Below are 10299 nucleotides of genomic sequence, written 5' to 3'. Positions count from 1 at the left end.
AAGCCCTAGAGCCCTGCAGTGGGCACCAATGAGCAGATGGCCCTGAGGGCAATTGGGACTCCATCCCACTGGGGACCCCAGGGAGATGCATAGAACACACACGGCAATTGGTCCCACTCCAGGGGCAAGGGGCTGGGGTATTTATCCTCTCATCACCATCCAGCATTAGCTGAGATCTGTTCCTGCGGGGCTGACCCCTCACGTTCCTGGCCGTCCCTGTGTACCAGCTAGACATGCACCTGTGACCACAGGAGGCCCCAGGCAGGGCCACAGGGATTTACTGTGAGTGGCCTTCATCACATAGAGACTACTGTGGAGGGGATGGAGGTATAGATAGCATCTGTTCAAGCTTCAAGGCACTTTTGCAACAGCAGGCATAAATGGGATATTGAAAGCACTTAACTCTGCTATTTGTGATTGAGAAGAACTATTAATTTTTGGATGCCCGCCAAGTGCCAACACCTTGCCTAACTCCCACAAGGGTCACCACTGTTGTCGACTCAATACAATCCCTGGTCTCTCTCCTTTACTTTAAAAAAAAATAAAATTATTTGTCTTCACCAGGTCTGAGTTGTGGCATGTGGGATCTAGTTCCCTGACTAGGGATTGAACCCAGATCCCTGAGTGCAGAGTCTTAGCCACTGGACCACAAGGGAAGCCCCTCTCTCTCCTTTATTTCTTGCTTCCTTTGGAATGATGACATTTAGAACAGAAGGCCAGATGCCACCTTCAGGGAAATTGCTCAGAGCAACAAGGGGCCCATTCCCATCAGAGAATACTTTATTCAAACCCTTTAAAACATATTTTGGTGAAATAAAAATTTTGAAAAGACTTCATGAGTCTCCCATCTTCAGGATGTTTCTAGGTACGAGGCACATAGAGCCTCAGACTCAGAAGACCACCTGAGATGCCAGCTGAGTTTATGAGGACAAATGGAGCAGGAATGACAAAAATGTTCCCTTAAAACCCAGCACACTCTCTTTCCCTGATTTAAATATACTTGTCATTTGTATCAGTTATTTATTGCTGCATAACAAATTATCCCTAAACATCAGCAGCTCAAAACAACACATTTCTTATCTAACAGTTTCTGTGGGTCAGGAATCTGGGCATGGCTCTCCTGAGTCCTCCCCTCCACACTGTGATCAAGATTCAACCAGGGTAATATCTGCTTTGAAGCTCACTTTGTGTTGTTGGCAGGATTCAATTCCCTATGAGCTGTGGAACTGAGGCCCTAGGTTCCTTGATGGCTGTTGGCCAGAGGCTGCCCTCAGTTCCGTGACATGTGGGTCTCTTTATAGAGCAGCATGTATCATCAAAGACAGCAAGAGAGCCTGCAACAAGATGAAAGTCTTGTATTTTAAACTTAGTTACAAAAGTGAAGTCCCAGAACCCTTACTGTATTCCATTGGTTAGGAGTAAATCTAGGGACTTCCTGGTGGTCCCCTGGCTAAGACTCCATGCTCCCAATGTAGGAGGTCTGGGTTCAATCCATGGTCAGGGAACTAGATCCGACATGCCACAACTAAGAGTTCAAATGCCAAAATTAAGACCTGGCTCAGCCAAATATATAAATTCAAATAGTTTTTAAAAGAACAGGCAGAATGAATGATGGGATAGAAGCCTTGTGGGATTTGGCAGGGAGGGGGCCAAAGGGGATGCTCAGGTTTGGCACAGATCAATGCTCTGATTTGGGGGTGGGGAGAGAAGCAGGGACCACAGCCGGCCTCTGAAACATTTAAATACAACTGTGGGGTTTGGGCTTCCCTGGTGGCTCAGATGGTAAAGAATCTGCCTGCAGTGTGGGAGACCTGGGTTCGATCCCTGGGTTGGGAAGATCCCCGGGGGAAGGGAATGGCAACCCACTCCAGGATTCTTGCCTGGAGAATCCCACAGACAGAGGAGACTCGTGGGCTACAGTCCATGGGGTTGCAAAGAGTCAGGCATGACTGAGGGCTAACACTTTCACTTTCATAGTGTGGGGTTTTCCACTAGCAGAGGCCATCCACTCTGCATGGACTTCGGGCTGCAGAAACCTTCCGGCAGAGAAGGACTTTCAGAGCCAGGAAGCATTTTTACAATAGTCAACATGGACAATGGAGAGACATGCCCCCACAAAAATTCCCCCTCAGAACTACCCTTTGAGGTGAGGACCAGTGAGATGCCCATCGTATAGATAGACAAACTGAGGTATAGAGAGATTAAGCCATTGCTCAGGGTGACCAGCTAGTGAGCACTGGAGCTGTGACCGCATGTCTTCAGAAATCTCTCTCTCAGTACTCAGGTCCCTGCAATACCCAGCTCTCAGCGCCCAGGAGAGAGCAAAAGGCAAAAGGATAAAGCTCTTCTTTCCCCTCTCCTGTGTGTGCATAGCTGCTTAGTCATGTCCAATTCTTTGTGACCCTATGGACTGTAGCCCACCAGGCTCCTCTGTCCATGGGATTCTCCAGGCAAGAATCCTGGAATGTGTTACCATTTCCTTCTCCAGGGGATCTTCCCAACCCAGGGACTGAACCCAGGTCTCCTGCATTGCAGGTGGATACTTTACTGCCTGAGCCACCAAGAAGCCCCCTCCCCCTGTAGCCCAAGATGATATAAGCTCAGTCAGAGTGTTGATCAATGTGGCCCAAGTCAGGAGTTGCGGAGCCGGGGGACAGGCTCCATTGGGATCCTCTGGTCCCTTTGTGAGGCTGTCTGTCGCCAGGCCCTGTGGGGTTCAGAGAGTTGCGATTTTGCAGAGTCAGTGACTGGCCACGATGATTGGTCCACCTGGACCCAAGGCCAGCCCAGGTTATCCGGGGGCCCCTGGTCACACACAGATGCCCTGGAAAGTGATCTGGGGCTGGTTTCAGGATGGCCAAGATCCCAACCAGGGAGAACAAACAGCCTTTGCTTCCTAGGTGGATCAGATTCCATGGCTGGCGCCACAGCAGCCTGGGTGGGTCTGGCAGGTGCCGGCTGTGCCCAGAACGGGGAGATTCCAGGAGATATCTTAGCACCAGGGGCCTAACTTTCCCAAGGCAGCTGACATGTGTGGGGGAGGGGTACATTTTGCAGTCTCCCTTTCCTGCCAGGCTCCTCTGTCTGTGGAATTCTCCAGGCAAAAAAAACTGGAGTGAATAGCTATTCCCTTCTCCAGGAAATCTTCCCGACCCAGGGAATGAAATGACTCTGGGTCTCCTGCATTGCAGGCAAATTCTTTACCATCTGAGCCATCATCGCCTATGTTCTTAACAGAAATAATTGACTTTCATTATTCACAGAGTCTATATTTGCCAGTCCTCCTACTGGCTCAAATCTGTGACTCCCAAATTAACACTCGCAGTGCTTTAGTGGTCACTGAAAGACATACACAGTGAAGGGAAAAAAAATTTTTTTTGGCCATGCTACATGTCTTGCTGGATCTTAGTTCCCCAATCAGGGATTGAACGTGGCTACTGCAGTGAAAACGCTGTGTCTTAACCACTGGACCACCAGGGAATTCCCAGTGCAGGGAAAAATTTGAGTCCCCAGAGGTACATGTTTGCAGCTGTGGTGGGACAAGCCGATGCTCTGCCTTCCTGTTCTAGCTCACAGGCATCATTCTTGAGGTCTAGCTAGTGGGACATTTTTCATTTTTGTGCTTTTTCATTGGTGATTTTTGCTGTTCGAAAAGGTTCCCAAGTGTGGTGCTGAAGAGCTATCTAGTGTCCGCAAGTGCAAGAAGGCTGGGATGTGCCTCCAGGAGAATATACTGTTAGATGAGCTTTGTTTGGGCTTCCTGGTGTATCAGTTAGTAAAGAATCTGCCTGCACTGCAGGAGACCTGGGTTCAGTCCCTGGGTCTTGAAGATTCCCTGGAGAAGGAAATGGCAACCCACTCCAGTATTCTTACCTGGGAAATCCCATGGACAGAGGAGCCTAGTGGGATACAGTCCAGGGGATCACAAGTGTCAGGCATGATTTTGCTCAGACATGAGTTATAGGACTAGTGGCTGTGAGGTCACCATTAATCAGCTGCGTGTTAAACAAGGTGTCTCAAAACACACAGGTTATGTATTGATGACTTGAGAAACATGTGACCAGAGGCTTAGAGGAACCTACCCGTGTCCCCTGGAGGCACCAGTATTTCCCAATTCAGGGTTCCCTCCACTTTATACACGATAACTATCATGATTCATGAGAATTCATGGTTTGTGTCCACCACACGATAGAGGAAAAGAGATACAGACAGCAGTACAGTTTGATAGTTAAGAAAGCAGGCTCTGGGTTCGAATCCCAGCTCTGAATTTAGCCACCTCGTGCCTCAGTTTCACTATCTGTGAAATGGCCACAAAACCAGGACTTCCCACTGGGCTCGGGAGGACTAAATGAGGTACTACGCACCAGATACTAGGGAGAAGGTCCTCACAGTACAAACCGTAGCTGTTACTATTATTACGGTTGGGTGCAACGATGGAGGGGCGGGACCTGATGTGGTCCAGAATCACGGAGCCTGTTTCTCCCTGTAGAATGGGAGCGGCAGCAGCGCCCCCTCCCCTCCAGGTTTTCACCCACTTGCTCAGCGTGCGTCCACCCCAGCTCCCGCGAGACACAGAGACACACAGTCAGGATGGAGATTATAGATAACCTCTGGACAGCGTGGTGTTTATTACCAGGACACCCGCATGGCCTCCAGGCACCAGAGAGTTTTGACACAAATGACTTGAAGGCACTGGTTTCTGTCCAGCCCCCACCCCTATCCATTAGGGCCCGGGAACCCATCACAGGGCGAACCGGTCATGCTCCCTCCTCCAGGCTGCAGCTCCTCCAAGTGGCCGAGGGTCCAGCATGCCTTGTGCTGCTAAAGGTCCCAAGGTGGAATGGGCTGGGCAGCTGCCAGTCAGCGGGGTGATGGGGTGGGGAGGGGCGGTGTCAGGTGTGGCGGCTCCTCCCTGGGACTGCTGAAGGGCTAAGAGACGCTTGGAGGCAGGCGGGCAGCTGCCGTCTTCTCCACCACGAAGCCGTAGTTGTACTGGCGGGTGAGGAGTGGGGTGAAGGGAGAGTACAAAGTGAGAGAGCAGCCACTGGGGGGCGCCAGAGGAATGGTAGGGTGTGGGGCATGAGGGATCTGCAGCCCTCAAGGTGGGTTACAGCTGGGACAGAAGGGGGGCCCAGGGGAGAGGAAGTGGCCTGCATCCCCGCAACTCCACCCCCTCCCTAATCCCACACCCACCTCCGCCTCAATGTCCGCCAGCGATTTGATGGTCAGATCAGCAAAGGCAGAGAAGGCCTGGCAGGCAAGGGCAGGTCAGTCTGGGACAGGGACCCCAACCTGGAACCCTTGTTCCCTCATCTTCATGAAGGGCCCCCTCAATATTTGCCTGAACATCATTTCCCCTTCCTGCCACTGCCTCTCGCCCCCCAGCATCCAGCTGCCCCTCCTGAACCCCTCATTCCAGAAGGAGACCCTCCCGCCCCCACCCCTTGGCCTCCAGCCTCTTCCCACCCAGGAACTCCCCTCTGTGCTGGATACACACGCTGATACATCCTGCATCGTGGTGCCTAAAAACTCAAGGGGTGGGGGCAGACCCAGACTCCCCAGGACCTGGACTCACCAGGGGACCACAGCTCTTGCCCTCGAATCGGGGGTGCAGCGTGAAGGGAACCCCATCCATGGCTGAGGAAAGTGGGTGAGAGGGATGGAGCTGAGGCTGAGGAGACTTGAAGCCTGCCTGTTGCCCACCCCAACCCAAGAAGCCCAGCCTAGAGGTCTCGGCTCTTCCCAGTCTTGACAGAACAGGGCAAGCCCAGGGCTGGTCCAACCCTGCCCTGGCCTCTACCTGGGGGTACAACCTCGGACCAGTCTTACCCCCCCACCCCCACCCCAGGGTGTCAATCTCCCCACTCTGCTCTCACCTGAGATGCCATAGAGGTTGGAGGCCTCATAGATGGAGTCGTTCCTCCGCAGGGTAGAAGCCCGAGAGCCCAGTCTGGATAGTGTCCGCTCCGGGAAGCCACCTTTGCTGATGGAGGCAGGACAGCCCGGGTCGGCGACCTGATGCTGACCCCACCCCCACCCCAGCCCCATAGCTGGAGGACTCACCTCGGCTGACCCGGCGAGTCCAGGGAGAGGTCCCTCACGTCTCGGCTAAGAGCTCGGGGCTTGGGCACTGGCCGAGGGGCCTTGGCCTTCCGGCACCAAATGGCAAAGCCCCCCATGTCCCTAGGGGAGGAAGAAGAGAGAGAAGGGGCTCTGGCCTGATGTGCAGCCAGGGATGAGAACAGCTGCCAGCGGGAAGACAGGCTCTGGTGACCTCACGTCTCAGCCCACACCATCAGCAACATCCTAACTAATCCTGCTGGGTTCAGCCACCGTATCGGGCACTTCAGACACACCAGCTCCTCACCACTGCCCAGTGAGATCCCAGTACAACTGTCCCCATCTTAACATGTGGAAATTGAGGCACAGAGAGGTGGCAGGGGGATGTGAGGCCTCATGGGAGTCCCTGAGAGCCAGAGGGGCAGGCAGGGAGTTGGGAGGGCAAAGAAGGAAGGCGGGGGAGCAGGCGTACCCTACTCGCAGGTATCCAGGGACTGTCTTGGTTTTCCCACTCAGTCGGATGTCAAAGACAGCTGTGTCCGCGGCCCCCAAGGGCACCAGCTTCACGCACATGCGTTTCTTCTTGGACACGGAGGCCTCTGGGAAGGGGAGGGGTGGGGAGCAAGGGGGTGAGAAGAGGCAAGAAGCAGGGAAGGGGCCCAAAGATGGCTCCAGGAGATCGCTCTCCAGGGTACCATTTATCATGAATGGTAAAGCCATAGGAGGAGAATCCATGACGCTTTTAGGAGCCATTGGGACAGGCTCATCTTTGGTGATATGGAGGAGCACTCATGGGGTGGTCATGGGGACCACAGTGAGGGTGGGAAGCTGTGGGATCAGATAGCACCGGGTGCCCGTGCTGGCCCTCCAAACTCACTTGCCCTCAGCCCTCTAACCCAGAGATCAGCAAACTACAATGGATAAGCCAAATCTGACCCAGAGTCTATTCTTGTCTGGCTCATGAGCTAAGCACGGCTTTTACATATATGCATATATGTGCAAGGGCTTTCCCAGATGGCATTAGTGGTAAAGAACCCGCAGGAGACATAAGAGACACGGGTTTGATCCCTGTGTTGGGAAGATCCCCTGAAGGAGGAAATGACAACCTACTCCAGTATTCTTGCCTGGAGAATGCCATGGACAGAGGAGCCTGACGGGCTACAGTCCACAGGGTCACCAAGAGTTGGACACAATTTAGTGACTAAACAACACTTATCTATTGGTACAGGACTTGGCAAACTTTTTCTGTAAAGGGCCAGGTAGTAAATATATTAGACTTTGCAACCCAGATGCTGTCTATGGCATATATATGCATACTATGTCCCTCCAGTCATGTCCAACTCTTTGCAACCCGCCAGGCTTCCCTGTCCATGGGATTCTCCAGGCAAGAATACTGGAGTGGATTGCCATTTCCTCCTCCCAGAGATCTTCCCCATGCAGGGATGGATCCCGCGTGTCCTGCATTGGCAGGCAGGTTCTTTACTGCTGAGCCACCAGAGAAACCCACCAATAGATATATGCTGACAGTCAAATACAAATGACAAGACACGGAGAGGGCATGGAAGGCAGGGAGAGCCTGATTAGAAAGCAGAGCAGTCAGGGCCGAGAGCTGGGAGAGCAGTCCCTGTACAAAAGCCTGGAAATGGAAAAGAGAACTGCGCCTGGATCAGCTTGGCTACAGTGTAAGAAGGTGGAGTAACAACAGGAATAAAACAGGTAGCACAAACTGAACACTTACTCTAAAGAGAGACACATTTTTTACGCAGGGCGGGGTTCATCACCCCGCCCTAGATCAATCCTCAGCCAACACCGTCATTACCCAGAGCATCGAGGGGGCGGCCAAGGCTCAAAAATCGCGCGCCTATGGTCTTTCCATTCCCTCCCTGCCTGGTCTTCCCGGCAGAGACGAGCGAACTTGCCCCTCACCCCCTCCACACACCCACCCCTGCCTTCGACGTGGGACTCACTCGAGTCCAGGGGGTCGCAGACTGGTGAGAATCCCGGCGGGAGGGGGCTCTTGTCCACTAGGATCTGGATGTCGACTACCACGTTCTCCTGTGGATTCTGGGGTCGGGGTCGGGGTCGCGGCGCGGGGGGAAACAGCGAGAATCACTCAGCAGCAGGGACTGTGTCCCGGGCATAATGCTCCGCGAATGGACAGGGGAAGTGGGAAGGGCGGGGGGTTCCGAGGATGGGAGCTCCCTACCTCTAGGCTGCCCAAAGGATTGAGGCACAGGAAGTAGCCAGATTTCTGAGCGAAAGTCTTGCCGAAGCTGGCGGGCGTCCCCTCCACAGTGCAGGAGATCTGCAGCGCGAACGCTGGTCAGAGCCAGGATATCACCTGGCCGCAGCCGCGGCTGCCCCCCATTCAACCCCCGGCCCCTAGTGCCGCTGCCTTCCCGTCCCCGGCCCCCTGACGTCGCTCACCGCACTGAATCCCCGCGGCGGGGGCGCCGAGGCCGACGACCAGGCTAAGCCAGCCAACGGCATCCCGTTGGCCCCGGGCCCCGGATCCATCCTCCAAAACAGGCACCGAAGGCGGCAGACAGCCTCGGACCTTCCAGCCGCAGCTGGACTACGGAGTTCGACAGGAACCTGAACTACAACTCCCAGACGGCCTTGCGATGTCGGGGGGCCAGGAAACGCGGTATGCGCGTGCCGGGAAAGCCGCCGGCCAATCTTGTGGGGACAAGGAGCCACGTCCCTCAGGTGCGCCCGTGAGAGACGTTTGCGGAAAACTGTCTCGCTTTCACCTCAAGCCCAGCGACTTCTGCCGGAAATGTCTCTCTATCTGGGAACCAGAACTACATTTCCCAGAATTCCGTGCGGTATCAGCCTCTCTTCCAGAGCTACTGTCGTCGGTGTTTCCCGGAAATTTCCGAGAGAAATATGAAAAATCCGCAATTTTTGATCCCAGAGGTCATCCCAAAAGACACTTGCATGGGTTATACAGCGACTAGTAAAAAGTACGGACCAGCGTGAGCCATGAAATCTTGGTGTAACTTGAGGATTTATTCACACATATAATTCATTAAGATGGTATAAAAGTATTTAGAATGGCTAAGTGCTTTACACGCTTAGATGGAACATATATGGTCAACTGGGGAACAGAATATTATCTACTCCTATACATGTTCCAGCTTTTTACCGTATTATCGATTAGTCCACTGCCTGTTTTTTTGATGCCACAGGAGAGCAAAAAATGGTTTTTATATTTGTGATAAAATAAAATCGTTTTTAACGTAGGATGAGAAAAATTTTAATGTAAAATTCTCTCTGCCCTCTTGGGTGACTACCTGCTCGCCTTTAGTGTGCGTTATGTGTCTGTATTATAGATTAACTAAATTTACGCCAAAGCCTTTGACTGTGTGGATCACAACAAACTGTGGAAAGTTCTTACAGAGATGGGAATGCCAGACCACCTGACCTGCCTCCTGAGAAATCTGTATGCAGGTCAAGAAGCAACAGTTAGCACTGGACATGGAACAACAGACTGGTTCCAAATCGGGAAAGGAGTATGTCAAGGCTGTATATTGCGAAATGCTGGGCTGGAGGAAGCACAAGCTGGAATCAAGATTGCAGAGAGAAATATCAATAACCTCAGATATGCAGATGACATGACCCTTTCGGCAGAAAGCAAAGAACTAAGGAGCCTCTTAATGAAAGTGAGAGAGGAGAGTGAAAAAGTTGGCTTAAAACTCAACATTCAGAAAATGAAGATCATGACATCAGGTCCCATCACTTCATGGCAAATTAGATGGGGAAACAATGGAAACAGGGACAGACTTTATCTGGGGGGGCTTCAAAATCACTGCAGATGGTCGACTGAAGCTGTGAAATTAAATGACGCTTGCTCCTTGGAAGAAAAGCTATGACCAACCTAAACAGCATGTTAAAAAGCATAGACATTACTTTACTAAAAAAGGTCCATCTAGTCAGAGCTATGGTTTTTCCAGTAGTCATGTATAGATGTGAGCATTGGACTATAAAGAAAGCTGAGTGCAGAAGAATTGATGCTTTTGAACTGTGGTGTTGGAGAAGACTCTTGAGAGTCCCTTGGACTGCAAGGAGAACCAGTCCATCTTAAAGGAAATCAGCCCTGCATATTCATTGGAAGGACTGGAAGGGGACAACAGAGGATGAGATGGTTGGATGGCATCACCGACTCTATGGACATGAGTTTGAATAAGCTCTGGGAGTTGGTGATGTACGGGCAAGTCTGGTGTGCTGCAGTTCATG

General features: G+C 52.3%; 1 protein-coding gene across 1 annotated transcript; it reads right to left on the bottom strand.

Moving 5' to 3' along the window:
- Positions 1–4591: 4591 nt before the first annotated feature.
- MVB12A (multivesicular body subunit 12A) lies at positions 4592–8831 on the bottom strand. Its single transcript, XM_027548198.1, has 9 exons — positions 8488–8831; positions 8267–8365; positions 8028–8124; positions 6533–6659; positions 6064–6183; positions 5877–5983; positions 5576–5637; positions 5194–5250; positions 4592–4992 (listed from the first exon to the last, which is right to left on the bottom strand). Exons 1-9 carry the CDS (start codon positions 8575–8577, stop codon positions 4930–4932), a joined length of 822 nt encoding a protein of 273 aa, XP_027403999.1. The 5' UTR covers positions 8578–8831; the 3' UTR covers positions 4592–4929.
- Positions 8832–10299: the final 1468 nt, after the last annotated feature.

This window comes from Bos indicus x Bos taurus, chromosome 7 (genome assembly GCF_003369695.1).
Source record: "Bos indicus x Bos taurus breed Angus x Brahman F1 hybrid chromosome 7, Bos_hybrid_MaternalHap_v2.0, whole genome shotgun sequence".
Taxonomy (NCBI): domain Eukaryota; kingdom Metazoa; phylum Chordata; class Mammalia; order Artiodactyla; family Bovidae; genus Bos; species Bos indicus x Bos taurus.
Note: the sequence above shows the minus strand (reverse complement) of the source record. Positions and strands in the feature narration are given on the sequence as shown.